Source organism: Vidua chalybeata, chromosome 24 (assembly GCF_026979565.1).
Source record: "Vidua chalybeata isolate OUT-0048 chromosome 24, bVidCha1 merged haplotype, whole genome shotgun sequence".
Lineage (NCBI taxonomy): Eukaryota > Metazoa > Chordata > Aves > Passeriformes > Viduidae > Vidua > Vidua chalybeata.
Genome location: NC_071553.1, coordinates 1,229,044 through 1,247,524, shown reverse-complemented (window position 1 = coordinate 1,247,524; position 18,481 = coordinate 1,229,044). Strand labels below are relative to the sequence as shown.

Below are 18,481 nucleotides of genomic sequence, written 5' to 3'. Positions count from 1 at the left end.
AGCACTCACTGCACCCACTCAACACTAAGCCAGTACCAGGTAGAGGAACCCTTACCATGGGTGGCCAGCCTGGAGCTGATGGTCCCTACAGAATGCTCTGGGATCCCAAAAAGCTTCTCCACTTCAGAGGTTTCCCTTCAAGGAGGCTGAGTGAAACCATGCTGGAGCAACCTGTGGAATGTGAGTCCTGGGAGATTTGTGGCAGCTGGTGACTGGTGGACCACAACTCTCCATCTTTCTAGAGATCATTTCTTCCTCTGAAGAAAAGCTTTTTCTTTGAGTTTTGAGATTTTTTCCTGAAGAGCTGCAGGCGAGTGGTAGTTGGAGATGGAGCTTTGTTCCATGGCTGGTTTCCTTGCTCAGCTCAGCTCTGCCTGCCTGGGCAAATCCTGTGGGCATGAGAAGTGATGAGCTTCTCCACTCACTGCAACTGTGTGACATCCCTGTCACTGGTGGTGGCGAGGATGGCCCTGCTTGTGGGTGTTTTGGGTGGGATGAGACCACATCCTTATCACATGGAGAAAAACACCAAGGCAAGACACAGGGCACTGTCTGGGGTGTGACATGGAAAGTCACCATGAGGCAAGCAAGATGACAGCAGGAGCATGGAGAGATGTGGCAGGTGGCACCATGTGGGGGGACATTGGGGATGAGGAGGGCACTCCAGTGTGGGGGTGGGACTCAGACACCAGTAGATGGGGTCACAGAGCCGGTCCTCCTGCCACTAGAAGGTGCTCTTGGGTGACAGGAGATTGTTTCAGGTGACAAGGAATTGGTTCTTAGATGACCAGGAGATGGTTTTAGGTGGCCAGGACATGGCCTCAGGTGTCTGGGAGGTGGTCTTGGTTGATCAGGAGGTGGTTTGGGGGACCAGGAAAAAGTTTTGAGTGGCCAAGAGGGCCATCCTGCCTGTGGTGCAGCCCTAATTGGTGAGGGTCTGTGCCCAAATGTCCTTGCTGCAGGGACCTACTGTAGGGACCTGGGGACGCAGGGGTGGGGCTGCACGGGCTCCCTAAGGGAGGTCCTGGTCCTGTGGATCTCTGTCAGGGGACATCGTGTGTGTCCTCACTCTGGGGTGTGGGGTGCAGCAGCCTTCTCCCAGGATGGGGACATTGAGCACCCCTGGCCAGTAGGAACAAAGACCAAGGTCTGGTGCAGCTGAGGAGCTGTGGGTGCCCTCTCTGTGCTGAGTTGTAACGAATCCTCCTCTTCCTCCACAGCCTTGCCAGCAGCTGCCTCACCAGGATGAAGGGGACAGGCAATGTCAACTCCACTGGCCGCAGCCACTACCAGTCTGCCATCCCAGTGCCCCGTGCCATAGCCCATGGCAAACTGCACACCACAGCCCCCCTGAGCACCCCGGGGTCCCCTGTCCTCCACAGGGCTCCGTCCCCTCGGCCAGGGAAGGTGCCAACCCCAGGACCCAAGACTCTCAAGCCCAAAGCCACTGGCAAAGCTGCTGGCCATGAACAGGCCGAGGGGAGGGAGGGAAGCCCCAGTGTCCCCACTCAGGGTGGGCAGAAAGCCCCGTCAAGACCCCTGGTGTCCCCTGGGAAATGGCCAGAGGCAGCGGGCAGTGGGAGGAGAGGGGCAGGCAGGGTGGGGGAGCCCACTGAGTTGTGCAAAGCTCCCCTAGCACAGGGCAGGGGTGGGGGGTGGCTGGGAGGGTCCCCTGGGAAGGGCAGTGGAACAGCCACAGCAGGGACAGGGGATGAGTCTCATGGTAGCTCACAGGGGAGGGGCCCTGTGTTTGGGTCAGGGGCCATCACTTTCTCCTCAGGGCCCCCACACAGCCACCCCATCACTGCCACTGTGGCACCCTTCCAGTACCGGTGAGTGCCTGGGGATGGGGGCACAGGGATGGGGGAACATGGGGTGCCTTGGGACATGGGGCTGTGGGGGGCATGGGGACAGGGGGAGGCAGGCAGGCCCAGCAGGTGGCCATGGAAAATGGTGGGGTTGGGTCAGGGAGCTCTGTACCAAAAGGAAGGTTCCCACTGGATTTGGGCTGCTGGGGCTCCTAAGTCACCCATGGGAGCTTGATGTGGGGCAGGGGATGGACTCATTGGGGAATGGGGTGCCCTGGGCCCCCTTGCCATGAGACCGGTGTTCCCAGACCATGGCAGAGCCTACAGCTCCACGTTCTCATCTCCTGGGCGTCCCCAGCCAGTTGCCCCTGATCACCCACCCTCACCCCCCTCTGCCCACAGGCTGCAGGAGGACCAGGAGCATGAGAGGGCCACGTCCCCAGGTGATGAGTGCTCCGGTCCTGAGAAGGGATCTCACCCTGACCCCAAACCCAGAGGCCTGAGTGAGTCCAGAGGGGTTGGTCAGCAATGGGGGTGTCCTGCTGGGGGGTGGCCGTGACAGTGCCAGGGGACAGAGGCTTGTGCTGGAGGTCAGTGGGGCGTGGGGGAACCCTCACAATGGAGGTGCCCCAACTCCCCTGGGAAAGGCTTGTCTGCAGTTCCTGCATCATTTGACCTCCGTGGCCAAAACCCTACCCTGTGAGAAGCACAGGGGACTCACCCCTCCTGGGACAGTGCCAGGACATCACCCCGGCTGGCTCCTTTCCCTCCTCTTCCCAGTTTTCCAGCAAGCTCCAGGAATGACCCATTTCCAAGGAGCCAGCGCAGAGGCACCACTGGCTCCCCACACCCACCACCGAGTCACCCCCTTTCTCGAGGGCTGAATACAAGCTCCTCGCTGCAATGCTGAGGCCACCCCAGTCCCCTGTGGCGCTTGCTTTGGGGGGAGATTTTGGGGAGGCGGGTCCAGGGAGGATGCTGGGGAGGCGGTTGCCAGGGCAGCGGCAGTGGAGGATGGCGGGATGCTCCAGAGATGTGCAGGGAAGGGGAAAAAAGAGAGCCAGGAGCTTCACTGGGTGATTTGAAGGGACAGAAGTCGGTCAGATCCACGGTGGCTCCTGGCAGAGCTCGACTCTGACCTGGGGTCTCACATCTCAGTCAGAGAACAATCAGCGCTGAGGCCCGATTTGGAAAGTGCTGAAGCCAGCGGCAGCCGAGAGGGTGTTCCAGGAGGAAGCAGGAGGGAGCTAGCGGGGCTGGCATGCGCTTAGCGCCGCTGCCCTGCTCCTTGGGGAGGTTTTGGGACAAAGCCGAGCGGGTTCAGCACCGGGGAAGGGGCCGGATCCTTTCCCTCACTCCATGCCTGCTCCGGCTTCCCCGGCCCGCGGCGCCTCCCACGGCTCTGCCGGGCCCAGCCAGAGGGAACAGGGGACGTTGGGAGACCCCAAGAATCACCTCAGCAGCCCCAAAACGACACAACACCCGCAGATTTGCCCCCAACAGCGGGCCCTACACTCAGGCAACAGCCCTCCCCCGAATCCCGAGTGACTTTGGGGTGCAGCTTGTGCACCCATCCTGCCCCAGCAGCACCTCTTAGTGCAAATCACGCTTTTTTTGGGGCACCCTTTGCTGTCCCATCCAGGCGGAGTTATTTTGGGACTCTTCAGCACTACTACGGACTGAACCCGGGATCACCAGCCCGGGGGTGGGCTGGGAGGCTCGCACCACCTCCGGTCCTCCCGTCCTTATCTCGGCAGCAGTGATGGGGTCTAATGCAATATTTCCCGGCGGTTGCCATGGCAGCCCGCGTGAGGTCACCAAATAGACTTAATTCACCCCTCCCAAGGGACGGGTAATTAATGAAAAGTGATGATAACCAGATCCCACTCCCCTTCTACCCCCCCCCCCCCCCGCCTTTAATTCCCTAGGATCAGTGGAGAGGCCCCGCTGGGTTTGGGGGCCACATTGTCCCTCCCGAGATTCCTGGGGCCACAATGGGCTCTTGCTGCACAATTTGGGGAGAAACGGGGATGTTTCGGCCCCCCCGGGAATGGGCCCGCAGTATCTAGGTGGGTGTGGGGTCCATGGCGGGCGGGACAGGGGTGCTTCAACGCAGGGTGCTGGGGCGTGGGGCCCCCGCGCTGGCTTCATCCACCTCCCATCCAGCACCCAGCACGTCCCGGGGCCGGTAGGCCGTGGTGGCGGGGGCCATGGCTGGCTCCGTGCTCAGTTCCATGCCTCGCCCCAGGGCTCCGCATCGAGCACCGTCCCCGGGGTCCCGCTCGGCCCCTCCGCCCCTCAGGCTCCGCCGCGCGCGCTCCCGCCCGGCCCCGCCCCGCGGCGCGCGCCCCCTCCCCTCCCTGCCCTCCGCGGGCGCGCGCGCCGCGCCCCGCCCCCTGCCCGCGCCAGAGGAGGGCGGGCCCTTTTTGTTCGCCCCTGACATTCCGCTGGTTCGCAGTGTCCTGCCGGCGGCGGAGCGGCGAGGTGGGGCCGTGGCGCTCACCCCCCCCTCTCCCCCCACCCCAGCTCCCCGCCCGCGCCATCCCCGCCCCGCTCCGCCCCGGCCGGTGGGACGGGCGCTGACGGCGCCTCTCCCTCTGTCTCGCCCGGTGTGTCCTCGGTGCCGCAGCAACAGCAGCAGCGCCTGGCGGGTTAAATGGTTGCAGCGCGGGGATGCTGGGGAGCAACCTCAAGAGCCTTCCCGACGTGGAGCTGGGCGAGGAGGAGCGCGGCTTTCGGCGGGGCCCCGACGGCAGCACCGTGATGCCGAAGCGGGCGAAGGCGGCGGCGGCGGCGGCCGCGGGGCCGCGGGGCGCGGAGCTGCGCGTCTTCAAGGCGAGCAGCGCGGAGGGGCGGCTGCCGGCCGGCTCCAACCTGCGCAAGCAGAAGTCGCTCACCAACCTCGCCTTCCTCACCGACGCCGAGAAGAAGCGGCAGCTCTATGAGCCTCGCTGGAGCGACGACATGGCCAAGGCGGCAGCGCCGGGGGCGGCGGCGGCGGGGGGCGGCGGGCGCGGCGGCCCCCGCGGGCGGGACGCGCCCGCCATGTCGCGGAGCCTGTCCCGCTCCGAGCACTCGCTGCTGTCGCCGCGCCCCGCCGGCCCGGCCAAGCCGCCGCCCGCCGGGAAGCCGAGCCGCATCCCCCGCGGGCCCTACGCCGAGGTGAAGCCCCTCAGCAAGGCCCCCGAGGCGGGCGGCGGCGGCAAGTGCGACGACGAGTTGCTGGGCGGGAAGGGGCCGGCGGTGGCGGCGGGCACGGAGGAGAAGCCGTACCTGAAGGTGGACCCCGAGCTGGTGGTGACGGTGCTGGGCGACCTGGAGCAGCTGCTCTTCAGCCAAATGCTGGGTGAGTGCAGCCGGCGCGACCGCCGGGCTCGACGTCGAGATGGGAATGGCCAGAGGTGGCAGCTGGAGGCATCTGGGCTCCTGACACTCCGTGAGGACCCGCTGGTGGCGACCTCAGTGTCTTGAAGTGAAGGGAGGCTGAGGGGAAAGGAGTCATCAGCCTCAGTGTCCCCAGTCACTTAGAATCACAGTATGGTTTGGGTTGGAAGAGACATCATAGCTCATCCTGTTCCACTCCCTGCCATGGGCAAGGACACCTTCCACTAGCCCTGGTTGTTCCCAGCCCTATCCAACCTGGCCTTGGCCACTGCCAGGGATGGGGTAGCCACAGCTTCTCTGGGCAACCTGTGCCAGAGCCTTCCCACCGCCACAGGGAGAATTTCTTCCCGATATCCCATTTACCCCTGCCCTCTGTCAGTGGAAAGCCATTCCCCCTTGTCTTAAAGTCCTGCTCCAGCTCTCCTGGAGCCCCTTTGGGCAGTGAAAGGGGCTTTAAGGTCTCCCCGGAGCTGTCTCTAGGCTGAATACCCCCAGCTCTTCTAGCCTGGCTCGAGAGCAGAAGGGCTCTAGCCCTCCGTGCATCTCCAAGGCATGCTTGAGGGAAAGTACTCTTGCTTTGGAGGAAAGGCAGTTCCTCCTCACAAGGAGCAGTGGCAGGTGGTGGTGGTGGAGCTTGTCCTCCCCCACGTGTCTTGGCCATCCCTTGTCTCAACACCCACCAAACGTGATGGAGGCTGCACAGCTGGGTGCCACAGCTGCTCCCCACCATCAGCGTGGCTCGCCCTGGGGGTGACCTTGGGAAGCTGCTGGTGGAGGTGCCGTGCGAGGGGTTCATGCTGCTGCTCCATTTTGGGCAGATCCAGAGCTCCACTGAGGTTTGGTTCTCTGGCAGAACAGGGTCTCCAAGGATGCTGCTGCAGGGTTTGTGTGAGCTGATTTCAGGCTGTGGCTGCCTGCATTTCCTATCCCTGTGGGTTTGATCCCCGAGCTTGCTGTGTGCATAGTGGGTTTCCATGAGAACAACGAGCACTGGCCCAGTGCTGGCTGTGCCCTGGACCTTGGAACGCACTGCCCCATCGTGGGCCGCAGCGCTGGGGCTCGGTACAGGTGAGCCCAGCCCTTGCCATTCTCTCGTGCTGCATTCTGATCTCTAGGAATTGTGCCTGCCTCGGCAGCCCTCTGTTTCCCGCTGACACCCCATCTTCCTTGCATCCCACTCAGCAGTGCCTGGGGTCTCGGCTGGGCAATGACTTTCGGGGCTTATGGCTCTGAAGAGCTGTGTTTGGTCTGGCAAACTGGCATGAGAAGGTGGCAAGGGAGCCCTGCACAGCCATCATGGTGCTCAAGCTGGGTGGCTGTAAAGCCCTGGTGCTTATTCGTGGTGGGGGAGCAGCAGTACAGGCAGGACTGGTGTGTCCAGTCCCTTCAAGTTTCCTGCCTGGGACCTCTTATAAGGGGGCCAGGAGCTTCTCTGGTACTTGAGCTGGCTTGAGATGTCTTGTCCTTGCTGTGTGATGAAGAGAAAGAAGAGAGATTTTCTGTGGCTGGGGGAGGTGGTTTGGAGATGTGGAGCGAGCTGGAGTGTGTGTTGGAGTCAGGCACCTGGAAAGCCACACTTGCTGAGTCCACTTCCCTGCCTATCCCTGGCTGCTTCAGGAGCCTTCGGGGTGTCACAGCCCCAGCTCCAGCCGGGCTCTGGCACAGCAGGCACCAGCGTGTGCTGGCGTGCAGACATGGAGCCGCCCAGACCATTGCCCTTGGCCCCTGGCTGGGCCCAGCCGTGGGGGCAGCAGCAGTGCCCTCCTTGACAGGGTCTGCCCTGATGCTGGGGCATCCCAGGGCTCACAAGTGAAAGGCCACAGAGTGAGCTCAAGGCCTGGGCAGGCTGTGGGGATGAGTTCGTGGCATGCATGAGGTCAGCCTGGCTGTGGGGGCTGAGGCTGCCCTGTGGTCCCACAGCTGGATTTACAGACATCCATCCTCAGGCCTAATGCTGTGGTAGCACCAGATACCATGGGAGCAGGACAGGACTGCAGGAGGATTTGTCACTTACGGGACTAACAGACTGCCACTCACTGATGTTGGGATGCCTGGGGGAATCTCAGTGTCCCCCCATGATGCTCTGCTTTTAGGTGGGAGTTTCCTCAGCATGCCCAAGAGAAATCCTTGCAGGACTGGCCCACATGGGAGTGACTCCCAGTTTGTGGTACCCTGGAGTACCAGAGATCCAAGACAGGATCTTGTGCACACTCTGAGGAAGATCATGGTTCTGGAAGTGCCCCCAGCAACTGATTTGGTTTCTGGGTGCCAAACCTTCACCTGCATCAGTCAGGGCTGACTTTGACCTTGGGAGGTGTTGAACATCCCTTTGGACTGCACTTAGCATCTGAAGAGTTGGTCAGCTGGTCCGTGAGGCCCAAACTCTGCCAGATCTGTCCTCTGTGTATTGCCAATAATTTTCCAAGACATATGGACTGGCAGGCTTCCTGCAGGGGGGGATCGAGGGCTCTGTCCAGAGTTGGATGGGGAGAGCATCTGGGGTGGACAGAGCAGGAGCTTCACCCTGCTGAAATTTCCCTTCCCTTCCATGGGGTTGTACTTCCCACATTCGTGGGAGTTGAATCCCACCTACTACCCAAGCCAGCCATGACCTGGCACATCCATGACAGCCTGTGTGGTGGGGATGCCACCAGGAGCCTGGGATGTGGAGAGGAAGGAGCTGTGTGATGGTGGTGCTGGTACAACCACAACTTGAGGTTGTGTAGACACACGCTGAGCCTCCAGACCCCTTTGCTTGCGATCCAGGCGGATGAAGTCTTCCCCAGTGGTGATGGTACCTTCCACAACCCGGCTTCCCCAGGAAAAGGTAGTTCCTGTGGTGGAGATAGACCCAGAAGTAATGGGATCCCAGGAGAGCTGGATTCAGGAGAGTGGGCTTCACACCCTGCTAGGGTTGGTGAGGAGCACCAGGAGAGGGGCTTTCTCCTGGTTGCTACAGGAGATGCTTAGGAGGGAGGGAATGAAGGTCTCTGCTGTTTTCATCAGTCCCTTTGGCAAACGAAGCCTCAGCCTGAGCTGTTTAGCAATGTCTGCTGAAGGACACCCTCTCCAAAGTGGCATGGAAAGAGCCACAAGCTTGGTTTGTGCTGGGAAGAGAGAGGAAATTGCGGGGACTTCCAGCCTCTGCAGATACGGTTGTCCTTGAACTGCTGACCTGTGTTGAGAAGCCTGTGCAGCTTCTGAGCTCCTGGCACTGCCAGCCACAGTGGCTTCCAGAGAGCTTGTGTGTCTTTAGTCTCCACACCTGAATTCTCATCTCTACCTCATGCTTCTCCTGCCAGAAGAATCATTCCCAAGCCTCTTGGCCAAAAATACAGTTTATTCAGTCATGGCCAAATGTTACCTCTCATTCGGTCACTGCCGCTGCCTCATCTGTTTGATGCCACTGAAGCCTTTGTAGCTGAACCATGTTGAAAGAGCAGCCTGCGCAAGCCAGGAGAGGTCACCGGCATGCAGCAACCACATGTGCTTTGTAGAGGCTATTTCCATCATCCAAATTATACATTTCGCATCAACCAAAGGCTGAGGCTTCTCATCAAAACTGCCTGGCAGCTGGGGCTGCTAATTACGCCAGTGCCCAACCACAGGATGAAGGGGACGGAGGGCACACAGCCAGCATGGTGGAAGAGCTGGTTGTGCAGAGCTCACCCTGCTCGTGTCCACGTGTGATGGACAGGGCTAATCAGGCGCAGGGGCTTTTTTGTATGGGCTGTGCATGTGGTGCCCAGTGTGATGGTTGCACTTACCTAGAGCTCCCCAGAGCACCTCCGAGATCCTGCAGCTGCTTTCTACAGCCATTTCCTTGTCCATCTCTTGCTGGATGTGGTGCCTCTTAAGTGGCTGCTAATTCGCATCAACAAATAAGTGGTCAGTGTTGTGTGGGCCAGAACCCAGGTGGACACACGTGAGATCCCAGTGGAGATGGTCTTCCCTGAAATGCTCTCTGCAGGAGTCTGCAGCCCTGCCAAACTCTTCAGTTGCAGCTATAACCCATCTCAGTCCTGCAGCCCTCGAGTGGGCCATGCTACCCTTCCCAGGTGACCCAGCAGGGCTGTCCTTGCTGGGTAGTGTGAAGCCACAGGGAGTCGGTAGCCTCATGGTGCCAACACGCAGGCAGGGCAGAGCCCAGCTGTGCTCAGGCTGGCGCTGGGTGGGCAGTGGGTGCCAGCAGCCCCTCAGTGGTGGGGAGGAGAGCCAAGAGCTGGAATGGGCAGATGGGCTCTGTGACAGGTGGGAGCTGCAGGTTGCATCTGATTCTGGTTTAAAAAGTAAACCACAGTGCGGAAAAGACTGGCATCTGACATGTCCCATGCAAGGGCATTCCTGACCCTAGTGGAGATGGGAACCAAGTTACTCCTTTCTGATTGCCATCTTTGCTGGGAAACACATGGGGTGGGATCAAAGAGGCACTTCTGCCCCATGGCATTCCTCCCTCTGCCCCATGTTGTTCCTACCAGTTTAATTAAGCACTAATGTGCCCGTGGCAGCACTGGGCAGCAGTAGCCAGGCTCCCTGGCAGGAGACCATGAGGAGGTCAGAGACCAAGTAGCTCTTCACAGTGATGAGAGCGGATTATTGCCTCGTAAAGTGCTGCGGCTGTCCTGATACCACTAATGATATTCCTCTCTTAAGGTCCCTGTGTGACAGCATCTGTGTGACGAGGTCATTGGGATGGGGATTTATTTCCTTTTGCCCACAGAGCTGGACTCCTGCCTTTGGGGTAATAGGAGAAAGGGGAGTGGTACACAGTTGTATTGCTACTTCCAGCCTGCTCTCAGGAGCTGACAGCAAGTAGTAGATGTCTGTTTTCTCCAGCTGAGATGGCTGCAGCGACTGGGGAGAAGATCTGGAAATGGGATCCAAGGGCCCCAGAACTTCTCCTGAAGCTGTTTGGGATGTGGTCTGTTCCCAGTGATTATGGCAGTGTGGAAAAAGGGCTGAGAAAAAATAAACCCAGATTTGTCTTTCAAAATTTCCTATGGAAAGGTAGCAGAGCAAACACTTGAAAACAAACATATTTGGGGATGCACTGCTGAAACAAAGTTCTTTCCAAAGAGCCTGAAAATCCCCTGTTCAAATGGGGCTTTCAGTGACTGCCTTTATCTCGCCCCCAAATCCAACATATCTAAAAAGAAAATATGCAAATGAATAGAAAATTATGGAAATTCTGGAAGTGCTATTTGGGATCTGCTGATGGGATGTAACCACAGTGGGACCTGGGTGATGCCCACCACAAGGCTTTACAGTCCCATGGGTGTGACTGCTGAATGCTGCTGGGATGGACCCAGCCCACCCATGGCTCCTGCCTGGTCCTGGTGCCTCATGAGCAACGTGCTTCCATGTGGGTGGCACTCAGGGAATCATTGGCAGTTCTGGGTCCTTCTAGAGAGCATCTTCCACATGCCTCTGTTCCCAACTTTGTGTATTTGGCTTGTCATGCTGTGGCATGCATCTCCGTGTCCACAGCACTCCCTTGTCACAAGTCCTCCCACCATCAATTGCCCTGTTGTGCCCATTTCGGTTCCCAGCTCTTTGTCTTCCTGTGCAGCTTCTCGTGATGCGAGAAGACAATGTCCCTGATCCCTTCTACCTGCAGACCCCCCTGCCCACTCTCACTTGAACATCCGAGGACAGCCCTTGGCTGATGCTTGTGCCCATCGCACGGGGTAGGATTTGTTCCAGCTCAGCACAGAATCAGAGCTTGCACACCCTCTGAGGTGCGTAGCCTGTGAGTGATGCCAGTGCCAGCCCGTTTGCCATGGCCAGTATGTGCCTCCTGGCTTCCCTGGCTAGCTGCAGGTGTGACTGGGTGGTTTGCTGTAGGGCTGCAGTCTTGGGATCAAGATTGCCTGGCTCTGTGCTGTCAGGTGGACCCACTGGCACATCCTCTGAATCAGTCACTTGTCTGGCCCAGAGTGTCTTTTGTGGCACTGTGCTTTTGGCTTTTGGTGCCCTGCACGTACAGTCGGTGTCCTGGGGTAATGTGCATGTGTGTTGTTTCTAGTACTGGTGACTGCAGTGTCCTGGGCTCCGTGTGTGTGGTGTTCCTGGTACCAGTGACGTGGTGTCCTGGGCTGTTTCAGTGACAGCTGTGCAGTGAGCTCTGTGTGTGTGCTGTTCCTGGTACCAGTGACAGTGGTGTCCTGGGCCATATGTGTGGTGTTCCTGGTAGTGGTGACAGTGGTGTCCTGGGCTCTGTGTGTGCAGTGTTCCTGGTACTGGTGGCAATGGTGAAGCTGCTGAGCCTGGATCAACCCCCTGGGTGGAGTGGGGATGGCTCCATTCCTCTGTGGTGTTTGAGTCCTTGTCCTCTCCAGGCTTTGCACCTTGGCTGTGTCTCATGCAGAGCTGTGGGGACACAGGGGATCAGATAATGGTGGTGTTCTGCCATATCCCCCACCCTGCAAAGTCACGTCCTCCTCCAGGCACACGAAGCAGCTCTCCCAGGGGAGCCAGGGAAGGGGTTGCCAGTTCTCCATCTGGAAAGCAGTGAGCTTGGGAGGGTAGAGGATGTGTGAGGCTCACAGCTCAGCTGGGAGGCTCAATGTTGCCTCGTGGTGGGATGGAGGGGCAAAAGGGAGAGCAAGGCTTGCCCACACTGCTGCATTGCAGCTCGGAGCAGGGAGCTGAGCAGGAGGGGAGCTGGGAAGGCAGGGATGCTGCAGCCGTGAAGCTGGGAAGTCAGGGGATGCTGCATTGCAGAGCTGAGATTAGAAGCTGTGCAAATGGAGATGTGCTTGTGTCAGGGTGGGTGTGACACTGAGGAGTGGTGCCCAGTGCCCACCGATTTGCTGGTCCTTCCTCTAATCCAGTTCTTCCACATTTTGTTTCATGCCAGCATTTCTCTCATTCCTTGTGCTGGTATTTGTCTTGTTCAATTGAGGGCATAATGTATTTTTTATTACTTCAGGAGGAGGACTGAGATTCATCTCCCACTGAAGGACCACTGCTGGAATCCACATAGGGAAGCTGAGCAGAAGCTCAGCACATTTGGGCAGGACATTTTCCTTGCTCCTGGGAGCAGCCATGAACTGGGGAGGTGGCTCCAGAGCCTTGTGGCCCTGGCACAGCATGGCATGTGAGCTCCCTGGAGGGGGGATCTGAGCAGACCTTGGGCACACACGTGCTCCCATGCTGCCCAGTGAAATGCAGGTGTGTCCTCCAGCTGGACATGTGCCTCCACCTCTGTGAACATATGAGCATACCAGCGTGTTGGGAGCACAGGATTTTCCACCTGGCATAAGTATCAGATTCTTAATCACTCCACATTGCTCTGGTGTTGTGTCAGCCTTGTTGTGTCTCTACTTAGCCGTCCTGCTCATCCAGAGGTGGGCACTTTGCAGTCCTCCTCTGTACCTGTGAGGGTCTGGCCTCAAGCATCCCCGTGAAATTACAGAAAGATTTTATGGCAAATCCAGAAATGAGTGTCTGAAGATGTAAAGGTAGGGCTGCACTGCCTTCCCCTCAGGCTGGATCTTGCCCAGTGGGTAGGGAGGGGATGGTGAGCTGGCTAGGAGGGACCCAGGAGGTGCTTTTCAGTGGGGAACTGAAATTGAGGGTTTGAGCTGCGCTCACGAAGCCGCGGTTCCCCGGGCAGGTTGTGAGCCTGACTCGCAGCCACAGGTGATGCAGCGGGAGGGCCGGGCTCTGTGCCAGCTTGTTGGCTCACCAGCTGGTCGGCTGGCTTCGGCTGTGGGATCACACCCTCTCTTGCTTGGTGAGCTGGAAGGATGGGATGAGATCCTTGTTGAAGCTGCTGGAGGTTCTGGTTGTTTTCATGTAACCCAGAAAAAAGGACGGAGTTGTGGTGTGGGTGCTGCAGCCTGTGCTGTGTGAGCTTGAGGGGAAATTATAGAACCATAGAATGGTTTGGATTTAAACCATTAGAGATCATCTTGCTCCAATCCCTGCCATGGGCCAGGACACCTTCCACTAGCCCAGGTTGCTCTAAGTCCCAATGAACGTGATATTAAACATTTCCAGGGATGGGGCAGCCACAGCTTCTCTGGGCAACCTGTGACAGGGCCTTACCACCCTCACTGGGAAGAATTTCTTCCTAATCTCTAGTCCATCTCTAGTCTCCATTCAATATAAAACTGTTCCCCTAACTGCAGCATGGCAGATGGGTAGTACCATACCTATAGCATTGGAGAAATGTAGAACCACCTTTATTTCGCATGCCAGCCCTGCTGGCTGCCAGCCTGCATGTCTGGAGGAGCTGCATGTCCCACCTCTGTTCATCTTATGCAGGGTTGTGTCATCAAGAGTGACAAAGCTGGCAGTGAGGCCCTGCAACCAGATAAGCTTTTTCAAGAGCACCCAGTCGTGGCCAAATCTAGCCCTTACTGGTTCTGTTGGGAGCCCAGACTGCCTGAAGCTCACACCTTTGCTTTGTCATGGGCCTCAAGAGTCCCTGGCACTGGCTCTGCCCCAGCCTGGCTCTCCCAATTCCATGAGCTGGCTTGAAGCACGTTTGGAGCTGTGGTGCAGGTACAACTCTGTTGCTGGCTATTTATAGCGTGTGAGCTTCCAGCATTGCTGTGCACTGAGAATAACTCACTGAGGAGACACTTCTCAAAATCACACGTCCCTCGCCCATGCGCAGCGTCATCGTCCCAGCTTCCCACATGTCAGCTTGGGGCCTGTCTTGGTCCTGTGCCAGCCCGGTTTGACACTAAAAGGGGTTTACCCCGCTGTTTTTTCTGGCCTGGAGATTCAGCTGATTAATAATGGCAGGGCTTTGTGGCACGGTCCTTGTCAGGACATCATAAACCTTTGCAGGGAGCGTGGTGGGGAGCAGTTTGGGCTCTGTAAAACCCACTCACAGAGAGCAGCCCTTTCATAGCCCAGCATGTGAGATGCAGGCACTGGCAGGGAGGGATGTGCATGGGGAGTGCAGGAACCTGCTCTTCGGGCTGGAACCTGTGATGGTGAAACTCATCAGCTGAACGAACCCCTCGGGCTGGAAGTGTTAGGCGCTGCAGGGGTATTTCCAGTTCACTTTATCTCTGGCCTGGTGTTAAATTTCCAAGCTGATGCAAACAAGTGGAAGAACAGATAGCGGCTAATTCACATTGATGGCTGTGATGCGGGAGCTCCCCGAGGTGAGCTGGGGCTGGCAGAAAACGTGCTGTGGGCCGTTCGATGGGGCCAGCACGTCCCTCCCCGGCTGTTTCCCGGTGTGGTGCCACAGGGGACGCGTTGTTAGCCTCGTGGATGCTTGCTCCCACATCCCGAGGCTTCTCCCAGCTTTGGTGGTTCAGAGGCCTGAGGCAGCATTGTCAGGGTGGGTACAGAGTCATGGGCTAACCTGGCAGTGGTGAAATCAGGTAAGGCAGGGTTGTTTTGGCAGGCTCCAAGGTGGGAGCACTGCTTTGTGGGAAGGGAAACAACAAAGTTCCCTTCATCTTTAAAAGCAGGAGGAAAAGCATTTGACAAATTCTGGTTGGAACCTGGGACTGTCCAGCTCTGCCAGGGCAGGACCAATGTGGAGCCAAGCATGCTGAGGCCACCATTGATGCAGGACTCCTGGCCATCCAGCTGTGACCTTTCAGAGCCACCTTGCATTTAGCCTCCAGAACTTCACTGCACTAAGGCAGTGACAAGGAGATGGCTCCAAATTCCGAACAGGCAGTGCAGAAGCAGGGGAAATAATGAAGTTCAGCTTCCTCCCATCTCAGCAGGGAGGACAGACAGATGATGTCCTGCAAACTTCTGCTGCTGTGAGCCCAGAGAAGTGTGTGCCGAATCCTGAGGAGCTGGACTCACACTGCAGCCGAACTGTGCAGGGCTTGAGTTTCTGCAGACTAAAGGGTGGGAATAAATTGAGTCTGGCTCCGTTGGTGCTTGGCATGGGGCTTTCTGTCCTGCTGGATCAGGGCAGGGCTGCTGGAGGGAAACAGCTGTGGGAAGTCAATGGGGACATCCCAGGGGCTTTTCTCTGGGGCTCCCCCATCCACTGGGCATGGTGAAAGGTGGCTGCCCTGTACTCCTGCCTCTCTGACCCCAGATTCATTAAAAAATATAACAAAACCCTTCCAGGGAATTGGAGTCACCCTGGACAGGCCGTGCATTGCATGTCAGGGTGGGCAATGAAGAGAGGACCTGGGGCAGAGGTGCCAGTTGGCACCTGTTGGCTCCTGGTAGTGGTGGTTTCTCTCCCAAGTAACGTGTACATAGACTCATTAAAATCTGGGGTTAAAATCTGTTGTGGCCTGGAGAACAGTGTGATTGCTGTCCAAGGGGAAGTACCAGCATTTGCCTGACTCCCAGCAGGCCTGAGTCTTCTCTGCCTCGGGCTCTACGTAGCCTGGAGCTCACAGCTCATCAGTTTAAGGTCCTTTGGTAAATTCCATTTTGATGTCTCACCCAGGGTGGTGTGAGGCTGGATTTATCACTGTCTGGACCTCCTGTCTTCCACTGTCGGTGGTTGAATGCATCAAAAGCTGCCTGTATCCTGACCCTGTGGGAAGGGGAAGTGCCCAGGACCTACCCCAGGCCTCTTGCTCCTCAGCTCTGTGCCAGCAGTGCCACGGGCATGGCTGGGATGGGGCAGTGAGCCTGCCCTACATGGTCTCTCATCTTTCTCCCCAGGGCTCTGCCCCAGCAGTGCCAGGGATTGCCTTAAGGCCAAAGCTGGTGTCCTTCAATGCTCCAGGCTGAGTACAGCAGCCATTTGGGGGCTGATTCACCAGCAGACCGAGATCCTCCCTCCTTACAGGCTGGATCATCTGGAGGAGGGCAGACACTCCAGCAGCAGCACCTCCAGCCATCTCATTTCCATTTCCCTGAGCCCTTTTAGCTGTGCTTTTGCTGTGCTGTGCCAAACAGCGTCCCGGGACTGCTGAAGCACTAATATCCATCATCTGGCTGCGGTCTGTAGAGCACTCAGAAATTTGGTGATATTTTCAGTGAAGTTTTCCAAGTTGAGCTTATTGGCTCATGGGCATCTGCTCCCAGATGGAGAACATGTGGCTGATTCCTGCGAGGGGAGGGGAATGGCTCCACTCATAAAGCAACATGGGGGATGAGTGAGGGAATCTCATCTTGGAGCCTGTGAGATGCTTTAAGGACTGTGCAGAGTAGGGCCTGGAGGTTGGGCTTTTAAAGCTGCTCCTCTGAAAGCACACTCTGCAGTGAGAAGTCATGCCTCAGATATTATGGTGGGGAAAGTACAGTAACCTGGAGGCAGGATTTGATCTCAGCTCAGCTGCTGTTTGCACCACTGGGCACTTCCCACCCTGTTCCCTTTCAAAAATGAACAGCAGGTAACTGATGCAAACAGTCACTGTGCTAAAATTAAAATGGGTGAAACTCTGGGGGTTCCTGCAAACCTCCCTGCCTGGAACTGAGAAATGAGCACTGGCTAAATGTAATGGGACACGAACCCTGAGCTCCAAATCAAAAGTAAATTCACAAAGCAGCTTTTCCTGCCTCATTCCCAGGCGGAGCATGGTAATGCGTTTCCAAGCCCAGCTGCTCTGTGCTGCAGCAGTGACCAGTAGGGCGAAGCCGCTCTCTCTTTGCTCTGCTCCCCATTTGTCCATTGCTGCCTTCTGGGGGCAGAGGTGCGGGTTTATTTTGTGGCTGAGATTCTCATTCCCTTTGTGGGAATAAAGCAAATTGAGTTTGGTTGACATTCTCTATGACTTCAAAGTCAAATAAAATCTGGGTTGCCAGCTTCTTTTTGTGTTTCAGGAGATGCCTGTTTTCCATCCCAAACCTTCCATGTTTTGCAGCTCAATAGCACATCCCAGACAATGGCTTTAGAACTCAGACGCCTGCAGTTTGGACCCACAGTGCTGAGGCAACGCCAAGTGGAGCATGGGGTGCCAGAATTTGTGCACATGGGGAGAGAGAAGGAGGAGGACAAAAAACTTGCTCTGATGGGATGTTTCCACAGAGATCATGGTAATGATCTTCCATTTCCATATAGCTTTTCATCCGCTGGCAGAGTGTGCTCACTCGTAAGCCGATGCTACACACATCCTGTGTGGAGAATGCAGCAGCTGTCCTCAAAAATCATGTTGTAAGAGGGAAGCTCTGGAACAGCAGAGAGGGATCTGCCTAGGATGAGAGTGATCCCTGAGACTGCAGGGATGCTCAGGGGTGCAGGAAGGGATATTAGGAAGAAATTAATTACTGTAAGTGTGGTCAGGCCCTGGCACAGGTTGCCCAGAGAAGCTGTGGCTGTGCCATCCCTGGAAGCCAGGGGCCAGGAAGTTCAGGGCCAGGGTGGATGGGGCTTGGTGCAACCTGGTCTGGTAGAAGGTGTTAGGTCGAGATGGACTTTAAGGTCCCTCCCAACCCGAACTGTTCTGTGGTGGTTCTGTGCCCCTGCACCACTGGGTACAGGAGTGACCTTGCTGCTGTGCAAACATCATCTTAGTCCTTCCCCAAATCAGCATCGCCTGTGGGATGTGCCTCACATCAGCCAGTGTCCAGCTCAGAGCCGAGCCATGGCCAGACATGAGCTGGCACTTGTCTTTGTGGATTAAGAACCCTGTCGTGAGCTGGGAGCAGCAGTTGGGGTTTATGGTCAGCGCTGGAGCAGGCTGCATCCCACACCAACACCTAGGGTTGTTTTCCTGCTTCATCCATGCCTTTTTCCCCTGGTTGCCATGTTAGAGGAGCTGTTAGGCCATGGAGGATCACTGAACTCTGAGGAGGGTCAGCGAGGCCGCATCCGCTGCCAGAGTGTGCGGGAGGTTGGTTAATATACAATATTCCCTTGTCCTTCCGAGTACCTCTTGCTTTCCAAGAGCAGAGAGGTGAGTCTGGAAGCTCTTCTTCTCCCCTGTGCTGAGATAGGTTTGCAAAAGCTACAGTTTCTTCTGCTTTTTTTTTTTCCCTACCCCCTTTTCCTGCCCAGGCATTTTTCCCTGGCCTGATGAATTTTTAAACAAAAACATGGTGAGGAGAGAACAGGAGAGAGGGGAGAAAACCCAGGAGATGACATGAGGAAAAAACTCTGTTTTTCAAATCAGAGTGATTGCAAGTGGAAGTGGAAGTTTAGGTGTGTTTTTAATTTGAAAGTTCCAACTAATTTTAAGTCACTTTATTGACAGGAGAAAATACCTTTCCTAATACTCTTTTTAATAAACTCCAGTTTTACAAGTAGAAGTAGTAGTAGTAGTTGGTTGAAAAATACCATGGAATTATGGAAGTAAAAAGCAGCTGCTGTGCTCTGTAATTCCCCCTGGCTGTGCTGGGGGTCAGTGCTCCCTGGAGGTGGGGGACTGAGGCTGGAGGAGTGGATGAGATAGACT

At 56.9% G+C, this 18,481-nt stretch overlaps 1 protein-coding gene across 4 annotated transcripts in view; it reads left to right on the top strand.

Annotated features, from left to right (window-relative positions):
* NAV1 (neuron navigator 1) overlaps positions 1 to 18,481 on the top strand; it is a 62,355-nt gene continuing 43,874 nt past the window's right edge. For 3 of the 4 annotated variants that reach the window (XM_053963841.1, XM_053963839.1, XM_053963838.1), the window contains exon 1: positions 4,360 to 5,154. In XM_053963841.1, coding sequence (XP_053819816.1) covers positions 4,482 to 5,154 — 673 coding nt within the window. In that variant the 5' untranslated portion in view covers positions 4,360 to 4,481. Of the gene's footprint in view, positions 1,833 to 2,210; positions 2,312 to 4,359; positions 5,155 to 18,481 lie in introns of those variants that run through there. The other variant, XM_053963837.1, reaches the window with a different exon arrangement.